This window comes from Nomascus leucogenys, chromosome 17 (assembly GCF_006542625.1).
Source record: "Nomascus leucogenys isolate Asia chromosome 17, Asia_NLE_v1, whole genome shotgun sequence".
In the NCBI taxonomy this organism is placed as follows: Eukaryota; Metazoa; Chordata; class Mammalia; order Primates; family Hylobatidae; genus Nomascus; species Nomascus leucogenys.
The window spans coordinates 18,101,870-18,124,246 of record NC_044397.1 but is presented as its reverse complement, the minus strand read 5'-3'; the positions used below and the strand labels follow the sequence as shown (position 1 = coordinate 18,124,246).

Sequence of the window (22,377 nt, the reverse complement as noted above, 5' to 3'; positions counted from 1 at the left end):
AAACACATCAATAATGCCATCACCCGAGATAACAGTAAAATGATAAAAATGGCTCTTTCCAATTGTTTAATGCATATACTTAATATACATAATCTTGTATAGGTTTCTTTACCCTGAAGTGAATATCCTGTATGTAAATCTAAATGACTTTGAAAGATGTTTTGCTATGTGTTAAAGACAAATTTCAAATAATGAAAAAGCCAACAAAATTTCTACTGAGCTGTTTATATGAAAACCTTCACGCTGATGGTATTGGTTAATAATAGCTAGTATTTGCTGAACACATGCTGTGTGCCAGCAAACCTCACAATATACCTGTGAAGTTGATACTATCATTATCACCATTTTGTGGGTGAGAAAATTAAGCATTAGATTATACCTAGAGTCATACCCAAGCATACCAAGTGAGGGGCAGACTTTGAAGCTTGCACTCAGTTAGCGTATTTCTACAAATAGAAATTGGCTGATGTGCAAAAATTAGGCAAAGATTGACTTATTTCCTGCCTAGCCTAGCCTCAGTTTTCTATTTTGGAAAAAAATAGGAAATGAATTTTATTAATATATTAAATACATATTTATTAATACATTAACATACAGGAAAAGACTTTTAGGTGTGGGAGGTAGCATGTGTTAATAGGGCTGAGGTATTTTTGTTAGGCTGGTTATTTTATGACTACTGTGTGACTCAACAGATACCTGATCAAGGCCATTATTGTAATAATGGGACACAGTGATCTGTAGCATAATGGAAGGGGATACATAATACTTGAAAAAAACCTTCATAAGCAGAATCAGAGAAAAACTTTTGGACATTGTACTGCTTTTAGGAATTCACAGCTTTCCAAATTTGATAAACTAAAAATCCAAGCTGTACCTGGTAGGCAGCTTGTGGTTGTGGTCAGAGAAAGCTTTAATCATAAGTAGGGTAATTGGTAGAACTCCTTTCCTCCTAATGTTTTCTTAAACTGCCTGAAGTTTTTCAATTTACGTTTTCATAGTACCCCAAATTCTACTAGAGATAAGTTTGTGGGAAGAGTGCCAAATAGAAGGTACAGTACAAGTAGAAGGCAAGGAGGTAGCATATGTATCTGGAAAAAAGTAAATAAATCAATGTATGTAACTGAAAAATTTACTGTCAGCCACACTGCGCTCTTGTATTTTCAAAACTTTATTTCCAGCGTTCTCCTGGACCTTCTGGGCACTTCTGATTGCTTATTATTATTATTTTCAGAAAGTGTCTCACTCTGATGTAGTGGCGCGATCTCCACTCACCACAACCTTCACCTCCCCAGGCTCAAGCAATTCTCCTACCTCAGTTTCCGAGCAGCTGGGATTACAGGTGTGCACCACTACCGCCCGGCTAAATTTTTTTTGTATTTTTAGTAGAGATTGGGTTTCACCATGTTGGCCCGGCTGGTCTGCTTATTCTTTTTTTAAAATATTTTTTGTAGAGACGGGGTGTCAGTATGTTACCCAGGCTGGTCTTGAACTCCTAGCCTCGAACAATCCTGCCCTGGCCTCCCAAAGTGCTGGAAGCCACCACAACCGGCCAGACAGCTCATTTTTCAAAACCAACTAATCTTGGTGTGCTTCCTTGACCGCCCCCCCCCCACCCCACCCACTCCCAATCCCTGAAAGAAAAGCAATAAAATGTTTGTTCTTCATCAGTATTATAAATAATTGCCTCCCTTCATATTATAAATAATTGCCTTGCTTCCCCGTTATTAGGTAAATCCTTTCTGACTTGAAGTATGTATTGAATCTGACTTTTATCCATTTCCACGACTTTGGGTCCTCATCCTTGGAGCCATGTCTCTTCCCGTAATGATCCTAATACTAATTTAGTTTGAGGGGATTTTTTTCTAGCTTATTTCCTCCTTCCCCAGTTTTTCAATTTTACCTAGTCTACTGTTAAACCCATCCATTTGCTCGTTTGTTGACATTGGGGCCATGTCTTGGTCTGGTTCTGCCATTTTATCTCTTGGTAATGGGTTGATTTTTTTCCTTGCATTTTTATGCATCGTACAAGTTTTGACTAAATGCTTAAACTAAAAGCAGAACAGATTAGAGACTGAGATAAATAGTATTTATGCATTGATATGGGCATATTCTTCTTCTGTTGGGGCATTAGTATGGTGGGTTGACTTTGTTTTGTCTGTAGTTGAGATGGGTATGACCTTTATTATTGCTTTATTTACCTTCAGAGTATTCCAGTAGTGGACTGCTGCTGCCTAGTGCTTAGTATGAGGCCAAGAATGTTGGAGGAGTGTCCCCCTCTCCCCGCTTCAGCCCCAAGACGGAGTCTTGCTCTGTTGCCCAGGCTGGAGTGCAGTGGTGCGATTTCAGCTCACTGCAACCTCCGCCTCCTGGATTCAAGCGATTCTCCTGCCTCAGCCTCCCAGGGAGCTAGGATTACAGGCACGCAACACCATGCCCTGCTAATTTTTGTATTCTTAGTAGAGATGGAGTTTCACCATGTTGGCCAGCCTGGTCTTGAACTCATGACCTCGTGATACTCCAGCCTCGGCCTCCCAGAGTGCTGGGATTACAGGCGTGAGCCACTGCACCCAGCCATGGAGGATTTCTGAAGAGTCTAGGCCAATTATCTTACATAATGTCTTCCATTTTGGGTGTCTCATCCTCGTGGTGTTTATATTATGGCTATTGTATATTTGTTAAAAAGTGCTCTTTTTGCAGTTTCCTGTTCCTTGCCTGTATGTTTCAAGCTTCTCTTTATTTAAACATGCTAAGCATAGTTTTATAATTTGCCTAAAATGCTTGATTTGATGTTTTTGCTACTCTGTTTTTTTTCTCTCATCTTGTGTCTCAAAGACCTTGTTTGTGATATCTTATTTTGCTGTATACTTAGTTATCCCTTGTTTGTTATACTTGAAAAAATACTTGTAGAAATAATTTGAAAGTTAGCATGAAGGTATATTCCTCTAGCAAGATTTATGTTGGCTTCTGCCATGTTCCTGGTGGATTACTAAATTGGGACCACCTTAAACCAAATTCAGGATTTGAACTTCCATTTGCCAAGCAGGCAACATTAATCTGGGCTGCAAATCTGCACAAGAGCTGGTTTACTTCTATTAATAGCTTAACTCTTTCCCCAACCCCTCAAGACGGAGTCTCGCTCTGTTGCTCAGGCTGGGGTACAGTGGCATGATCTCGGCTCTCTGCAACCTCTGCTTCCCGGATTCAGGCAATTCTCTGGATTAGCAGGGGTGAACCACCACATACGGCTATTTTTTTTTTGTATTTTTAGTAGAGACGGTTTCGCCATGTTGGCCAGGCTGGTCTTGAACTCCTGACCTTGTGATCCGCCCTCCTCGGCTTTCCAGGGTGCTGGGCTTACAGGCATGAGCCACCACGCCACACCTAATAGCTTAACTCTTAATCTGAGGTTGTGATCTTTTGGAGTCCACCTTATTGTGAGGAGGTGGCCTGTTACGATTCCTTACCTTGTTTATGTCCTGGATCTCTCAGAGTTTCTTAGGATGCCCAGAGGAATGGAGTCACTCATTTAAAAAAGCAGTTCATTTTTTTCATAGCTAAAGCAAGCCCACAGGTTTGTGAGATATAGACAGACTACATAAATTGTTGAATTGGTGTGAATACAGGTTTTTTACTCTTGTTGCTGTGTCAGCCACTATTAAAATGCCTTAAGGTGAAGGCATACTTAACAGAGTAAAAGTATGTCTTATTAGGTAAACTAGCAGCTGCATTATCAGCTTCAGAGAATCTTCATCCAGAAACTTCATCTCAGAAGTCAAAAAGTTCAGTAAGTGAAAAATCTCAAATACTAATCATACGATTTTTTTGTGTGTGTGGCTTTGTAACTGATTACATTCCTTACACACTGAATACCAGTTCTGGAGAATAGAAAGTGTAGCCTCTTGTCAGTGCCTCCCCTTCCTCAGTCATAGACTTGTTGATGAGGAACATGAGGATAAAATTCTAGTGGATCTATCATGACTGGGACTCCAGTGAGGCATACTTCACTGTCCTATCTGACTCCGCTTATAAAACACAAATTCAAAGATAGAATTTCAGGATGTCAGTTGCAAAATTTTTAATGAAGCTCAGAGCTCACACCTACAAAATCAGCCCTGGTGATAAGTTTCTTATCACCAAACAGGAAGATAGCCTAACTGTCCAGCTCTGAAATGAAATCTGAATTTTAAAAAGCATGATATAGTGACAGAAGGAAAAGACCATTTCATTGACCATTGAGGAAAGATTGTACATGTGAACTTTTTTTGCACTATTTGTTTTTAAGTCTTGATTTAAAACATTAAGCTTCAAATGCCTCTTTCCAGTAGTCTGCTCTTGCTTATACCTTTTTCTTTTTTGTTGTTGTTTTTGAGAGTCTTTCTCTGTTGCCCAGGCTGGTGTGCAGTGGCCCGGTGTTAGCTCACTGCAACCTCCACCTCCCGGGCTTCAAGTGATTCTTGTGCCTCAGCCTCCTGAGTAGCTGGGATCACAGGCACGTGCTACCACACCTGGCTAATTTTTGTATTTATAGTAAAGACGGGGTTTCACTGTGTTGGCCAGGCTGGTCTCGAACTCCTGGCCTTAAGTGATCACCTCAGCCTCCCAAAGTGCAGAGATTACAGTTGTGAGCCACCATGCCCAACCTATACCTTTTCCTTTGTAGCACTTAGAACCATTGAAGTTATGTGATTATTTATGTAGTTTGTTCCATGTTAGGCTACAGTTTCTTTACAGGCACCGTCTCAGAACGTTTAGTGTTGTTCCCCTACCTCATTCGCTTGTTGAGTATTAATTACTGTGCTTAGTGCATGAGTATCCAAAAAACTTGGTTAAATGAATGAATGGACTTGAAAAGATGTCTCTTAGAACCTTCTAAGTGATTCGATAGAAGTTTCTCAAGGACTGCACATTTTTGTTTTTCACTATATTTTGTGCTTTTGACCTACAGCTTATGCAACCAAATTATATAAGTTTTCATGTAACACCTACATTGTCAAAATTCAATCAATTTATGTAGAGGAGTTGCCAAAAATAGTTTCATACAATATCAAATTATCTCTCTCAAAGGACTCTGCCTCTTTGCCTTCTCCCAAGGGGGTTTGTTTTAAGCAGATTTCCTACTAGGTTAGTTTAGTTCTGCAAGTAAGAACTGGGTATAAATGTAGTCAGAGTAAACTATAAGAGGTATTATTAGGAAGCATTATTGTTGTCATAGAACTTAATATTGATGCATGTCTTTTAAAAAGCATTTTGTTTCCCAAAAGTCCTCAGATTGCAAATATAGTCCCTTTAGTGTCTTCATAGCTGCCTTGATAAAATACCACATCTGCTACTTGTTAAATTGTTCATGGGCTTTTGCATTGTCAGTGTTTAACCATTAATATTCTTTCTTCTAATGAATGCCTTTAAAAAATTTCCAGTTCAGAATTTACCTCTTTTTAATGAAATATTTTGTATGGACTTACCAAATACGTATATAGTTTGTAAAAAGCCGATGGTAGAAAAGTTCTAAGTTAGGTGACCATATGCTTTATCATCCAAATGAGGCCACTTTTAAGAGACAGCGTAGACACTATTAATAATTATTCTGGGGTAATAAGCATAAATTAGAATTTTTCAGCACATAAACTGGGACTGTTCTGGGCAAATGGGGAAATATGGTCATCCTGCTTCTAAGGAAAAGAGCAGTCTTTTTCCTTACCCTTTACCCCATCTCTAGTGCCACTTTGCAAAGGCAGTGCCCCTCTGCTATTTAGCTATTTCTTTTAGGACTTACATACTTTCATTTTTCTAAACAGCGTGCTTATACTGTTATTTCATGGTTTTTCATTGTTTCCTACCATTCTTATTTCCACTGCCCACTTCCATCTCACAATATGTAGCAAATTGATTCAGTAGTCTATATTTACATTATTAAGACTATGTAAATATTAAAGAGCTCACCTAATGCAATCATGCTTTTCATGAACAGCTAAGTTTTTCCAAGTTAAAAAGTTAATTTTTAAAATTGCCTTTTCTTCTGTATACACACTGTTTTTTCAAGTTGTACCACCATCTCTACCACATGCCAATGAGATATAGTTTCCATGTGATGCTTTTTTTTTTTTCTTAGAACTTCTGCTACCTGAGGTCCTGCTCCAGTCTGAATTGTTTGCTTCCCATGCTTTCTGCATAGCATCCTCCTTAACTTCCCCTTTATCGCTGCTTCCTGGTTTCATATCTTGTTATTTCCTGCCTCACATTCCCATTTTTCTAGGACATGCTCTTCATTTAGCTTCCTCTGGTTGTGTTTTTGGTCATTTTGTTTTGTTGAGACCTTGCATGTCTGAAAACATGTTCTCTTCTCCACTTCAAATGTACTTGCTAGATTGGAATTCAAGGCGAAACATTTTTCTCAGTATTATAAGCATTATTTCATTGTCTTAAGACTTTATTGTTGCTGTTAAGCCATTCTGATTATGTTCTCTTTGTATGTGACCCATTTTTTCCACTCTAGTAACTTATAGTATCTTCCCATTACTTCTGGTTTTCTGCAGTTTCAAGATGATATATTGTGCTTAGTGTTGGTCTTTTTTCTTTGATGCTCTTATGTAGTCTTGAGCCCTTTGAATTTGGAGAGTTCTGTCCTTCGTTTCTAGAAAAGTTTATTTGGTAATTTTCTCTATATTTCCTTTTTCTGTAACCACAGTCAAATTATAACTCTCTGGATAATTATTTTCATGTTACATTTGCTATTTCTTTTGGTTCTGCTTTCCAGGAGGTTCCTGCAACTTACTCCCAATCCTTATGTTGAATTTATTTCAGTATATCTCATTTTAACAAGTATATGGCATTTTGAATTTCCATAAGCTCTTTATTATGCTGTCGTTGTATTCTCACACATCCTGTTCTTATTTTATGAATGAATTTTTTTTTATACTAAGTTCTAGGGTACATGTGCACAACGTGCAGGTTTGTTACATATGTATACATGTGCCATGTTGGTGTGCTGCACCCATTAACTCGTCATTTACAATAGGTATTTCTCTTAATGCTATCCTTTCCCCTCCTCCCACCCTAAAACAGGCCCCAGTGTGTGATGTTCCCTGCCCTGTGTCCAAGTGTTCTCATTGTTCACTTCCCACCCATGATTGAGAACATGCGGTGTTTGGTTTTCTGTCCTTGGCGATAGTTTGCTGAGAATGATGGTTTCCAGCTTCATCCATGTCCCTACAAAGGACATGAACTCATCCTTTTTTATGGCTGCATAGTATTCCATGGTGTATATGTGCCATGTTTGCCTTATCCAGTCTATCATTGATGGGCATTTGGGTTGATTCCAAGTCTTTGCTATTCTGAGTAGTGCCACAGTAAACATACTTGTGCATGTGTCTTTATAGTAGCATGATTTATAATCCTTTGGGTATATACCCAGTAATGGGATGGCTGGGTCAAATGGTATTTCTAGTTCTAGATCCTTGAGGAATTGCCACAGTGTCTTCCACAATGGTTAAACTAGTTTACAGTCCCACCAACAGTGTAAAAGTGTTCCTATTTCTCCACATCCTCTCCAGCCCCTGTTGTTTCCTGACTTTTTAATGATTGCCATTCTAACTGGTGTGAGATGGTATCTCATTGTGGTTTTGATTTGCATTTCTCTGATGACCAGTGATGATGAGCATTTTTTCATGTGTCTGTTGGCTGCATAAATGTCTTCTTCTGAGAAATGTCTGTTCATATCCTTTGCCCACATTTTTATGGGGTTGTTTGATTTTTTTCTTATGAATTTAAGTTCTTTGTAGGTTCTGGATATTAGCCCTTTGTCAGATGGGTAGATTGCAAAAATTTTCTCTCAGTGAATGAATGTTATTTGATCCCTGTGAGGATAGAAATAAGCCCCTTTCCCCCAAATTTTCCTCTCCCTGCAGCATCTTAAAGTTTTGTTTTTACTGTTGTTTACTTTGGTCCTTTCGTATTGGAGGCCTTCCTTGATTACACGGTACTCCTTGATGTTTGTCAGTTAGACAAACATCCTGATTTTTGTCTAACTCTAAAAATCCTGATGAGAAACTCCTGGTGACTAGCAGCCTTTGTTGTAGGATAGAATGGTTTAGTGGAAGGCTAGCCTTTAAAGTGGAAACATTTCAAATGACATTCAGAAATCTTATCACCGGTGTTTGGTGATCCAAGAGTAGAATCCCTTAGTCTCCTGACAGCATTGTAGAAACAGGACCATGAAAGAGTCTGTGAGTCTCAATTGAGTATATAAATTTTCTTTTATTCCTTATACTGACCCCATGCCTAAACTCCTGCGGAGATGATTGCATGTCGTGTGTGGGAGATGGGGGGGGTGGGGGGCACACAAGAGTGTTACCTAGGAAATCTTTGTTCTCCAGAAAATAAATATCATACCTTTAGGGGAATGGAAGCTCTACTGCTCCAGATACAGGTTTTTTTTTTTTTTTTTTTTTTTGATACGGAGTCTCGCTCTTTCACCCAGGCCGGAGTGCAGTGGCACGATCTCTGCTCACTGCAAGCTCCGCCTCCCAGGTTCATGCCATTCTCCTGCCTCAGCCCCCCAAGTAGCTGGGACTACAGGCGCCTGCCACCGCGCCTGGTTAATTTTTTGTATTTTTAGTAGAGACGGGGTTTCACTGTGTTAGCCAGGATGGTCTCAATCTCCTGACCTCCTGATCCGCCCGCCTCGGCCTCCCAAAGTGCTGGGCTTACGGGCGTGAACCACCGCGCCCGGCCAGATACAGGTTTTAATTTAACAACTTGCTTTCCAGCCACATGCACCATCCCCCCAACCTGTTGTTATTTTTTTGTGATAAAATACAGAGAACATAAAATTTTACCATCTGAACTATGTTTGTGTACAATTCAGTATTATTGGATATATTCATAATGTTGTGTAAACATCACTATCATCTATCTCCATTCTTTTCATCTTGTAAAACCAAAATTTCATACTCATTAAACAAGCCCCCATCCCCCGCCAACCACCAATCTTCTTTCTCTATGATTTGACTGTAATTATTTTTAATGTATCTTTTCTCTGTTTAGATATATAAATACTTACCATTGTATTACAATTGTCTACAGTATTCAGTACAGTAACATGCTGTACAGATTTGCTGCCTAGAAGCAATAGGTTATACCATATAATCCAGGTATTAGACTATACCATCTAGGTTTGTGTATGTACACTTTTATTTTTGCACAGTGACGAAATCACCTAAAGACGCATTTCTTAGAATATATTCCTGTTCTTGAGTGACGCATAACTATGCATACAATGCAATAATATTCAGCCATAAAAAGGAAATTCTGGCATGTGGTACAATATAGATGAACTTTGAGAACATTAGGGTAAGGGAAATAAGCCAATCACGAAAAGACAAATATTGTATGATTCCACTTATATGAGATACAGTCAGAGGCCTTGTAAATCCTTGCCTCAGAATATTTTAAAAGCTTTTTAAGGCCGGGCACGGTGGCTCATGCCTGTAATCCCAGCACTGTGGGAGGCCGAGGCGGGCAGATCACAAAGTCAGGAGATAGAGACCATCCTGGTTAACACGGTGAAACCCCGTCTCTACTAAAAATACAAAAAAATTAGCCGGGCGTGGTGGCAGGTGCCTCTAGTCCCAGCTCCTTGGGAGGCTGAGGCGGGACAGTGGCGTGAACCCAGGAGGTGGAGCTTCCAGTGAGCCCAGATTGTGCCACTTCACTCTAGCCTGGGCTACAGAGCAAGACTCCGTCTCAGAAAAAAAAAAAGCTTTTTAAATTATAGTAGTAATGTCCTTATAGTAGCACTATTACAACTCTGAAATGGAAACAATCTAGTGTACATTCATGGTAGAATGCGAAAATAAATTGTGTGCCATATGGTGGAATGCTATGTAAAGAAATTAGAGTGAACTTAAAACTGCATGCAACAACACAGATGAATCTCACAAATATAATGTTGAGCAAATGAAGCTGGACACAAAAGAGTACTTATCGTATGATTCCATTTATATGTATTTAATAGGCATAGGTAATCATTACTTTTGTCATGGGTTTAGAAATGTTTAATGAGGAAAACTTGGAAATTATTAATCTGTAAAGTGGAAAGCACTCAGTTCCACAAAATAAATTTAACATTTTGTTTCTTAGGAATTTTATTCATTTTATTTTCATAAATAGAGTCATACTGTATGTGTAGTTTTATAGATTGACCTTTTTACTTAAAATGTCACTTTCCAATAGTACCATAAACAATCTTTGAAAACATTTTGAGAAACAATTTATTAGCTGTGTGATCATGTGCAAATTACTAAACCTCTCAGTGCCTGTTTTCTTGTTTATAAAGTGGAGATAATATAGTATCTGTCTCACAGGGTTGGTCTGGAGATTCAGTGGACTAACAGATAATCAGAAGGTCCTTACTGTCAGACCTTGCATATAATACTTAATAAATATCAGCTATTGCTATTATTTTTGTTATAATTAAGAGATCCTATGAGTGGTAAATAAAAAGAAAGTTCATTCATTCTTACTTGTGTTTATTGAGTACCTATTGTATCCCAGGCAGTGATTTTAAAATACTTTAAATGATTCTGACCTAGAAAATTCATTGTTGAGATGGGGAAATAGAAAGGTAAACAAATTACAGTGCATAGTAGTATCAAAAGTATGTATGAAGTAGAAACATACAGAGAAGAAAGGTACTTGTGTTTAAACGGATAACCAAGAATTGGGTGGGGAATGTATAGACTTTCCAGGCACATACAAAGGTTTGTAAGAACATAGTGTGTTAAGGGGTACGCAAATAGTACAACAGGTATGAGCATTGAACAGTAAAAATAGAGAATACCAAAAGAGTCAAGGACAAATTCATGTAGAATATGTAATAGACAAAATTGAGTAAGGAAAAGAGCCCAGATTTTGGAAACAGCAGACCTCAGAGTTCTTCATTCCATTTTTACCATGTTTGTTTGCTTCCTTTTATGGACGATAGGAAACCTTTGATGAACCTCTGCTTTGCGGAAGAGAAGTGGTGATCATTTCACAATTTACCTTGTCAGATATGGTTAATTTGTATGGTTAATTTTTTATTTGAGCTGATGATTAAGGATGATTAAGCATTAAAGGCTTTCATATTTTCCCAAAGGCAATTAATGAAAATTTTTATTTCACAGAAAAATCTTTAAGAATGGAGTCTAAACCTTCAAGGATTCCAAGAAGAATTTCTGTTCAACCCTCCAGCTCCTTAAGTGCTAGGATGATGTCTGGAAGCAGAGGAAGTAGTTTAAATGATAACTATCACTCAAGAGACTCTTCATTTAGATTGGATTCTGAATATCAGGTAACATTTTTGTTTGGAATATATGTATACAGCCTTTTTCAAAATCCCTAGGGCCACTCTTGGGGGTATTTAAAAAATGTAGTAGCTGGATCTGAGGCATCCTGTAATCAAAACCAATATATATGTAGCAAAATGAATAACATTTTTCAAACTTTTTGGACTTCAGAATTATGGGTAACAGATTGTAACCTCATATAAAATCATACTTTTGGGCTGGGAACGGTGGCTCACGCCTGTAATCCCAGCACTTTGGCAGGCCAAGACTGGCGGATCATTTGAGGTCAGGAGTTCGAGACCAGCCTGGCCAATGTGACGAAACACCATCTTAACTAAAAATACAAAAAAATTAGCTGGATGTGGTGGCACACACCTGTAATCCCAGCTACTTGGGAGGCTGAAGTGGGAGGATTGCTTGAACCCAGGAGGTGGAGGTTGCAGTAAGCTGAGATCATGAGACTGCACTCCAGCCTGGGTGACAGAGTGAGACTCCATCTCAAAAAAAAAAAAAAAATGCTTTCCAAAGACTTGGAAAACTTTGTACATAAAAACATAGGTATCAATTTAAGTATAAATTTAACTAAATTGGTCAATCAATGTGAATGGCTTTGTCAGAGGAACAAAAACTGTACCTCCTTTCCACTCATTCATCAGACTTTTCTCTGCATATACACAAAGCAGTGGTGAAATAACAAATGTTAAGTATTTTTCTGGGAGATTATAACTTCTAAATATTTTGCTTTGAATGTTGAGTGATTTTTAAATTAACAGGATATCTTTTTATGAAAGTGCTAAAAGTCTTTCACATGAATTTTTAAATTTGATTTTTATGGTGAGTAATGAGTTTGTATTGGTATGTCCATCTAGTCTTACGTAGCTAGTTTTCGTTAGGACCACAAGCTTTTTGTTTTGTTTTGTTTGAAACAGGGTTTTGCTATGTTGCCCAGGCTGGTCTCAAACTCTGGCTCAAATGATCCTCCCACCTCAGTCTCCTGAGTAGCTGAGATTATAGGCACACACCTACCATGCCTGGCTAGTTCTTTGGCTTTTGAAATGGCTTATTGTAACAAATTTAAGCTTGTTGCATTTTTGGCTGAATGTTATAATTAATGTTTGATTTGCAAAAGTCTGATTTTGAGGTAATCTAAAAGAATCGTTTGAAAATTTGTGTTAAGTATTTATATATTTATATGTTATGTGATCTAATATATGACAAAAGTCTCATAAAAATGTTCCTACACAGTAGTAAACATTCTTTAAGATACTCAGAGCAAGACTGAAGTAAAAAACAAAAACAAAACAAAAAAAAATGAAAATGCCCGTATCTACTACCCATTTCTTAATGGACTTTATATGAACTGCTTACCTGGTCTCTCTTTTATTTTAAACTCCAGCTCAGCGGAACCTGGTCTCATTTTAAATGTCAGTTGATATTGTACATTTTCTGCTGCTAGACAAGTTTATGATTCCTAGAGGTGTAGAATCATATTTTGCCTTCTGTAGAAATGTCATGGTGACATATAAAGGGCACAGAATTGTGTTTTCCTGTATTGTCTTCATAAAATTTTGTCTACTCATTTTTGTCTAATTTTAAAAATATATATAGCTTATTCATGAGGAACACAACTTTTGAAACCAGACTGTACTGCCTAGAGAGGAGTCATGTTTCGCCACTTACTAGCTATTGACATATTTTTCTGTTGTGATTGTTTTTGTTTGTTTGTTTCTTTTTTTGAGACAGGATCTCACTCTGTTACCCAGGCTGGAGTGAGTGGTGCAATCACGGCTCACTGCAGCCTAGACCTCCCAGGCTCAAGTGATCCTCTCACCTCAGCCTCTCCTCCAGCAGCTAGGACTGCAGGGATGTGCCACCATGCCTAGCTAATTTTTTTGAAGAGATGGGGTTTCGCTATGTTGCCCAGGCAGGTCTCACACTCCTGGGCTCAACCATTCTGCCCACCTTCCCTCCCAGAGTGCTGGGATTACAGGTGTGAGCCACTGCACCTGGCCGACATCTTTTTGTATCACCTACTTTATCCAATTGTTATAGTTACATGACAATGCTTTATGTTAAATGATAATAGTGCCTGGCATATGATAAATACTATATAAATGTTAGCTACTGCTGCATTTGTTTTTTTTTATTGTTATAATAATGATTATAATAGTGTAGGTGCTAAAATCCTGAATATATTTAGTAAATTTATTGACATTCTCCTTAAGATATGACCATTTTCAAACTGTTTCTTCTAACTTGTTCTTAATGTTGTAGATTATTCAAAAAAGTCCATTTCTGGCCTGGCGTGGTGGCTCACGCCTATAATCCCAGCACTTTGGGAGGCTGAGGCAGGTGGATCACCTGAGGTCGGGAGTTTGAGACCAGCCTAACCAACATGGAGAAACCCCATCTCTACTAAAAAGACAAAATTAGCTGGGCGTGGTGGCGCATGCCTGTAGTCCTAGCTACTTGGGAGGCTGAGGCAGGAGAATCACTTGAATCCGGGAGACGGAAGTTGCTGTGAGCCAAGATCGCGCCATTGCACTCCAGCCTGGGCAATAAGAGTGAAACTCCGTCTCAAAAAAAAAGTCCATTTCTTATTATGTTAAACAAATAGCAGCATTTAAAAAAAAAAAAAAAAAAAACATTTAAATTTCAGCCAGCGTGCGGTGGCTCGCGCTTGTAATCCCAGCACTTTGGGAGGCCTAGGCAGGCGGATCACAAGGTCAGGAGATCGAGACCATCCTGGCTAACACAGTGAAACCCCGTCTCCACTAAAAATACAAAAAATTAGCCGAGCATGGTGGCAGGCGCTTGTAGTCCCAGCTACTCGGGAGGCTGATGCAGGAGAATGGCGTGAACCCTGGAGCAGAGCTTGCAGTGAGCCAAGATCACACCACTGCACTCTAGCCTGGGCGACAGAGCGAGACTCTGTCTCAAAAAAAAAAAAAAACGCACCGTTTAAATGTCATGTTAATGACTTCAAAATGACCCCACCTAAACAGTGGTTATAGTAACATATTAGTGCTGATTTCATTCTGTTCCGAAATTTTAATGTATTTAAATACCCAAGTAAAATTCAGAAATGACTTGCAAACACCCAAAAACCAAACCAAGTAGAATTTTTAAAATCTTTATTGATTCCTAAATTATTTTTATAAATTTTAGGTATTTTCTAAATGCTTTTTAGTTGCTTTAAGTTGCTTTTTTTAATCGCTTTTTTCTTTTTAATGGTATGGGAGCAGTTTCAGCCATAAGTCAACCATTTTTAGGCTGCTTTGCTTTTTTAGTTTTGGTTTAGAAATTGAAACTCCTGTGTTCTTGAAAAAAGAGTTTCACTTTTTTTTAAGAGATAGGGTCCTTCTCTGTCACCCAGCTTGTAGTGTAGTTGAGCAGTGATGACTCAGCGCAGCCACAACTTTCTGGGCACAAGCAATCCTCCTGCCTGAGCCTCCTGAGTAGCTGGGACTACAGATGTGCAGCCCCCTCCCCCACACACACACACACGTGGCTAATTTTTTAAAAAATTTTTCTTGTAGAGATGGGGTCTTGCTATGTTGCCCAGGCTGGATTCATACTCCTGGCCTCCAGCAATACTCCCACCTTAGCCTCCCAAAGTGATGGGATTACAGACACCTGCCATCATGCCTGGCCAGTATTTTGTTTATCTGTTTTTTCTTCTGTAAAATGGTGATAGTGATAGTGGTTTCTTCATACAGCTACATCTGTATGTGAAATGTAAGATGAACAGGATTGTTCTTATTGTTAAGATTAATTGAAAGAAAAAAAACATGTGAAGCACTTGGAACAGTGCCTAGAACATAGTATAGCGGTTTGATGTTACTAATTATAATTATTTATAATTGTTATTTTTATTTATAATTATTTATAATTGTTAACTTTTACTGTTACCATTATTATTTCCTGGTTTTACATTGGTTTAAGATAATATCTGTAGGGTATAGTATAATGTTATCCAAATATTAAATTACATATAGTATGTTTCGTTTTATTTAGCATTGTTAAGATTACTCAATGTCAAAGGGAGTATTTTAAAATTTTTTGGTTTTTGAGACAGGGTCTCACACTCACCCAGGTTGGAGTATAGTGGCACAATCTCAGCTCACTGAAGCCTCTGCCTCCTGGGCCCAAGCAGTCCTCCCACTTCAGCCTCCTGAGTAGCTTGAGAATACAGGTGTGCACACCACACTGCACTGATTTTTAAATTTTTTGTAGATGTGAAGTTTCACTATATTGCCCAGGCTGGTCTCGAACTTAGGAGATCAAGCAGTCTTCCTGCTTCACCCTCCCAAGGTGCTGGGATTACAGGCATGAGCTACTGCACCTGGCCGGAGGCAACATTTAAAAAAAAAAAAGATTGTTGAGACTTTTTAACTCACAACTTTTGGAGACATAAAACTTCCATTATCTCAGGCACTTGGTAAATCTGAAGCTTCAGAGAAAAGAGGGTTGGGGGTAGGACATGATAGATCAATTTCAGTTATGTTACAGACTTAATATGGGAACACCTTATATAGTGCTTGACGTTTTATAGAACATTTTTTACTTCTGTTTTTAGTTAAGATGGATATTTGTGTCAATTCATCAATAAGGTTCTGAAATCTAGAAATATAGGTGGTTTCTCTCAGTTACATGATTATTAGGTAATATACTTGAGCTTAAGAATCCAAGATTCTGGATAGCATTGTTTCTTTGGGAAAATGCAGATTCTAAGTTCCGAACGGTTGATTTCCTAAATATCTTTTAGTTCTCAGCCATTTGTAAGCTGCGCTTCACCTGCTACTAATCTTGCTGTTACTTCTGCTATCCCATCTTTAAATTTTTATCACAATTTGAATGATTGAAAACTATGATCGTCTTACGTCTGTAGTAACAATAAGCAAAATTTACATGTTTTTAAAGGAAAATTTAATTTCTATAAATATTGTTAAAAAGGAGTTATTTGTGAATATGTAATTTTGTATGTTGTTTTGGTGTATTTTTCTGTAACTTACTTTAAGGAAGCACTAATCTGTTTAGTGTTTGTTCTGACTGTTTTGCCTTGTTGAGAGGTTGATTACTTTTAATATGAAATAATTTTAAAAGGAGGCTTTTTATACGGTTGTAGGGGCTTTTTAAAGTTATTGATACCTTTTTTTTAGTTTGTAGATAACTGCTATAGAGATCAGTACCATCACATATTTTGCATAGCGTAGAACCAGTGGTCACTAATTTTTTAAAAATCTACCTTATGCAGGTGTAGTTTTCAAGGAAATAAATACATAGATGCATATACAATTAAACAAGAAAATGAAAACAGTTTAAAATAGGATAAGGAAATATACAGATAGAATACTGAGAGTAATAAATATGGAGAGTGGGTCAGAATTGTAACATTGATAGGCATTGCATAAACCCTGCAGCATTTTTAAGTTAAACTTGCTCTCATTTTGGGTATCAAGAAGATCACAGGAAAACACAACTAGCTCTATAATGAGTATTGCATATAAGAAAAAGAGACTGGGCATGGTGGCTCACTCCTTTAATCTCAGCACTTTGGGAGGGTCACTTGTGGCCAGGAATTCGAGACCAGCCTGGGTGACATAGTGGGACCGCGCTCTAAAAAAAAAAAAATTAGCCAGGCATGGTAGCACATGTCTTAGTCCCAGCTACTCAGGAGGCTGAGGCAGGAAGATTGCTTGAGCCCAGGAGGTTGAGGTTGCAATGACCCTTGATCATGCAGTTGCTCTCCAGCTTGGATGACAGAACAAGACCCTGTCTCAAAAAGAAAAAGATTTACCATTCCTCCAAGGAAACACAGCTTGTCAATTTGGTCTTAAAATGTACAGTGGAGTGACATGAGTTTCTTCTGCATTGGTGTGGAGATGGGTACTCTCCATCACATGAATATTTCAAACAAGGAAGAGCTCAGAGTCTTAAGTTGTTGCTCATGGCTAAGGTAATGTTCTGGAAGTCTTTCAAAGCAGGATTTATTCACTTCACAGTCAAGTCATTAACTCATGGAAATGAGGAGCCCAGGAAAAGAATATCATTCTGGGCTAGTTTCTGTTCCTGTGCATTACATGATTTTTAATGATTAATCATTTGCCAGTGGATAACATTGATGTAAATTTGCAAGTATCTTTAAAGTTCTTTTTAAAGAAATGACTTTATTAAGTTGTAATTTCACATACCAGTTTGCCCATTTAAAGTTCAGTAGTCTTCAGTATATTCACAGAGCTGCACAACCATTATGGTTATCACTGCACTACTCCTCTAGTCCCTCTTCCGCTACCAGTGCAAAGCAACCATTAATGTACTTTATATCTGTAGATCTCCCTATTTTGGATTTTCATATACATGAGTGGAAACAGGTACTATGTAGTCTTTTGTTAGTAGCTTCTTTGACTTAGCATATTTTCAGTGTTCATCTATGTTGTAGCATATGTCAGTACTTTATTCTTTTTTGTGGCCGAATACTATTTCATTGTATGGATATGCCATATTTTGTTTATCCATTTATTTTCTGATGGACATTTGGGTTGTTTCTACCTTCTGGCTATTATGAATAATGCTGCTATAGACATTCATATGCAAGTTTCTGTGTGGACTTGTGTTTTCACTTGTGTTTGGTATGTACTAAGAATGGAGCCGGGCATGTTGGCTCATGCCTGTAATCCCAGCACTTTGGGAGACCAAACGGCAGGAGTATTTAAGGCCAGGAGTACAAGACCAGCCTAGGCAACATAGTGATACCCCATCTCTACAAAAAAAATTTAAAACTAACCTGATATGGTGGTGCACACCTGTAGTCCTAACTTTTTGGGAGGCTGAGGTGGAACGATCCCGTAAGCTCAGAAGGTTGAGGCTTCATTGAGCTATGATGGCACCACTTCAGTACTGCTTGGGCCATAGAGTGAGACCCTGTCTCATAAAAGAAAGGAATGGAATTGCTGAGTCATGCATAACCTCTGTGTTCAATCATTTGAGGAACTGCCATACTGTTTTCAAACTGGCTAGATCATTTTACATTCCCTTTTGTGTGTATGAAGATTCCAATCTCTCCACATCCTCACCAACACTTATCTTACTTTCTGATTCTAGCCATCCCAGTGGGTATGAAGTGGTATGTATCTCATTGTGGTTTTGATTTGGATTTCCTTGATGACTAATGATGTTGTACATCTTTTCATGTGCTAATTGGCCATTTACTGTACATTTTTCAGAAATGCCTATTTATAGTAGCTCCTTTGCTCATTTTAAAGTACAGTTGTCTTGATACTGAGTTGTAAGTGTTCTTTATATATTCTAGATACAAGTTCATTTTTGGATACATGATTTGCAAATATTTTCTCCTTAAGGTTTTTTTTTTTAAATTGCATTGTTTTAAGGGCATTTGTGTTGGGAAAATATTTTAAAACCTTAGAAATAATTTTCTGAAAGCAAATACTGACTTACACAGTAGTAATAGTAAATGATTTCATTGACTATACTTCCCGTAAACCTCTTGTTGGAAAGGTGGTATGAATAACTGTTACGAAGGTAAAAAGAAATAAAATGAAAATTGGATGCCCGCTAGTTATATAAAGTCTTGGAAAGTTATTTTCTTTTCATTGTGCATAGAGTATCTATAACTATTAAGTCTCCAAGCTGTCTTATTGATGATTTCTCCGATACACTATTTAGTATTTCAGCCACTTTGGTTGGGCTAGATAGCCTTCCACCTCTTCCCTTATTTTATTGAGTTATAATTCGTATACCATACAATTCACCATATCACAGATAGCCTTTTGAATTGGAAATAACTGATGAAAACTATTTACTCTGGGAGCCAAATCTGTTACCTGTCTGGGTAGAGACTGGAAAGTTAATGAAAAAGAAAGAAACCTCTATGAAACTCCAGTGTAAATTTAGTTGCTTTCATCTAGTTTCATACAAGTGCTCATAGTCGGGAGGCAGGAAATGCAAAAAAAAAGATTGATTAGTTTTCATAAAAATTAAAATTTGTGTGCATCGATACCAAGAGAGTGAAAAGACAATCCACAGAATGAGAGAAAATATTTGCAAAGCATATATCTTACTAGATACTGAGACTTGTATCCAGAATATATGAAGAACTCTTACTTCTCAACAATAAAAAGATAACCCAATTTCAAATGGGCAAAGGACTTTAATAAACATTTTTCCAAAGATATATTAATGGCTGATAAGCACATGAAAAAATATTAGTCATTAGGGAAATGCAAGTCAGAACTACAGTGAGATACTTAACACTCACTAGCATAGCCAAAATAAAAAAGATGGATAGGCTGGGCACAGTGACTCATGCCTATAATCCCAGGCCTGAGTTGGGAGGCCAAATCTGGGAGGATTGCTTGAACTCAGGAATTTGAGACCTGTGCAACATAGTGAGACCCAGTCTCTACCAAGAAATAATTTAAAAATTAGCTGTGCATGGTGTCGCATGCCTGTAGTCTCAGCTACTCTGGAGGCTGAGGTGGAAGGATTGCTTGGGCCCAGGAAGTCAAGGCCACAGTCATCTGTGATTACATCACTGCATTCTAACCTGGGCAACAGAGCTGAGACCCTGTCTCAAAATTTAAAAAAAAGATGGACAATCACAGGTGTTGTTAAGTGGTGGAGAAATTGGAACATTCATACATTTCTGATGGGACTGTAAAATGGTACAGCTGTCAGCACTTGGAATGTTGCTTTTCCAGCTAGAAGCCTCTGTGGCTGGTGGTGCCTTTCCCAAGTTTTGCTCGGGCCTGCTGGGTGTGTTCTGCCTACTCGGACTGGCAGGCTTTGTTCAACTCGTGCTATCAGCTTGGATCCCACGCCTGCCAAGGGTGAGCCAGACGTGGATCGGCAAGGGGTGCATGGGCAAGTGAACGCAGGGTCTGGCCACTGTTTACAGCCAGGCACACTGGGTGCAGTGGGGCAGGCAGCTGTAGGTGCTGGTGCCCTGTGAGGCTGTGGATGGATCAGGCGTACCACAGGCAGCTTCTTCTGTGGGCACTGAGGAACGCGGTGGCACCCAAAAGCTTGGAAACACCAGGAACTAGAGCCCTAAAGAGGTTGTCACAGCCCTGGTTCAGGGAGCTCCTAGGTCTGGGCTCCCCGAAGGGTCAGAGCTCTTCTCTCCTTGTCGCCCGCAGCATGGTGAGTGGGGGTAGGGAGGGGTGTTTCAGCACTGTTTGTGTTACAGCTCTTCGAGTCCCACCATTTGGCGGGTCCTGAGTTCTTGTCCCACGTCCAGAAAGAATGAGGTACACAGACAATTGGAGGGTTAGCAAGGCGAAGAGGGGCTTTATTGAGCAGTAGTACAGCTCTCAGGAGACCCAAAGTGGGTGGCTCCTTTCCGCAGGCAGGTCATCCCAGCGAGTGTGTAGCTCTCAGTGGAGAGGAGACCAGACAGAAATGGGTAGCTCCTGTCTACAGGGAAGTCAGCCTGACATCTGGCTGAGTCTGAGATTTTCATGGGCTTCAGAGAGGAGGAAGTGCATGCTGATTGGTCTATGGGAGGCAATGGGTGGGCCTGGGATAAGCACCATAAGTTCTTACTCCGGTCCGTGGAACTGGCAGCCCAGTCTCCAGGCTTCAGGCCATCCCAGGCTTGAAGGTAGGGTTTCACTGGGGACCTGCCCCTTTTCACCCAGGAGCATGTCTGCTTCCTGCTACTGTTCATGGCACCCAGGTAGTTCGTGCCAAGGGATGCCTGCAGACCCATGCCAAGCTGCCCTCAGTTCCCCCTTGGCCTCCCTCTGTGCTTGTTGGTGCCCAAAGTCCAGAGGGGGCCAAGGTAGCAGTGGGCTGGTGTGTCGGCACTGCCCCAAGCATGTGCATACACACCTAGATCGTGACAGTGCCCAAGCTTGGCCAAAACTTTGCTCCAAAATCGGAGCCGGGGGTGGGAAGAGAGGCTTCTCAGGCCCCTGAGAGCACAGGGATACCCAAGTCTACAGCCACAGCTGGGTCAGGGAGCACAGGGCTCCCACCCCACCAACTTGGAAGTGGTCAGGGCTCCCACCTGTTGCTGACTCCATGGAGCACACAGACCCTGCCACGCCTTCTCTGCTGCAGCCGGCGTCTTTGTGGCAGCCACTCCAGATGAGCTGCTGCTGCCATCACAGCTATTAGCATCAACCTATAGTTGGAAAAATAGTAATTCCTCCATATATTAAACATCAAGTTACTACATGATCTATCAGTTACACCCAAGAGTATTGAAAACATACATCCATACAAAAATTTACAGTTGTTCATAACGGCATTGTTTATAAGTGAAAACAACCCCAAAACTACTTGTTTAAGGATTCGTTGTGCCCAAGGCAGTATACTTTGAAGACAGACTTATTCCCTGATTTCATTTGGCCTGTAGTTCTAGACAGCAGAAGAGATAATACATTGTTAAATGAATCTAACACTTTATTTAATTGTTCAAAGAATTCCAAGGGAAAAAAAACAATTGCTTCAGACTGAGGATATTTGAACAAATACGGACAAAATTGGATTGTAGGAACCAGGGAAAGGTTTGATTTTGAACTTTAGCCAATAGCAAAACTAGCCAAAACATTCCTCCTATATACTGGCATTATGTATACTGATATGTATATCTATATGCTGATATTAACAAACATTTTTTGTCTTGGATATAGCCGTATAATCTACATGTTGTATCGTGAGTCATGAAAATTGTTTAACGAACAGTGAGTGTCACTTTAAGCCTTTGGACACTTCAGCATTCAAGAATCAAATGAAATTCATTATCTAAATCTGCTCCCCTATAATCAGTATTTTTAATGAATGGCATAGTCATTTATCTCACCAGTAGACAGTACCAAAAAACTGTTTTTTCTCTATTTCTCACATTGTCCCTAAATCTGATGAATTTTTATCTTTTATAATTGCCCTCTATTCCCATTACTTCATAGGGACTTATTTCTTGATATTCTAGTGGCTTCCTAATTGGTTTTCTTTCTGTTCATTTCATCTATTTCATCTTCCACATGCCTCTAAAAGCCTTTCTATATAGTAATAGATCTGATTTATC

At 39.1% G+C, this 22,377-nt stretch overlaps 1 protein-coding gene across 3 annotated transcripts in view; it reads left to right on the top strand.

The window, feature by feature from the left end:
- The window catches only part of MARCHF7 (membrane associated ring-CH-type finger 7), a 55,639-nt gene that overhangs the window by 5,345 nt on the left and 27,917 nt on the right, over positions 1–22,377 (top strand). For all 3 annotated transcript variants that reach the window (XM_012496501.2, XM_003266151.4, XM_030796598.1), the window contains exon 2: positions 11,163–11,329. In XM_012496501.2, the coding sequence (XP_012351955.1) occupies positions 11,177–11,329 (153 nt within the window). In that variant the 5' untranslated portion in view covers positions 11,163–11,176. The remainder of the gene's footprint in view (positions 1–11,162; positions 11,330–22,377) is intronic.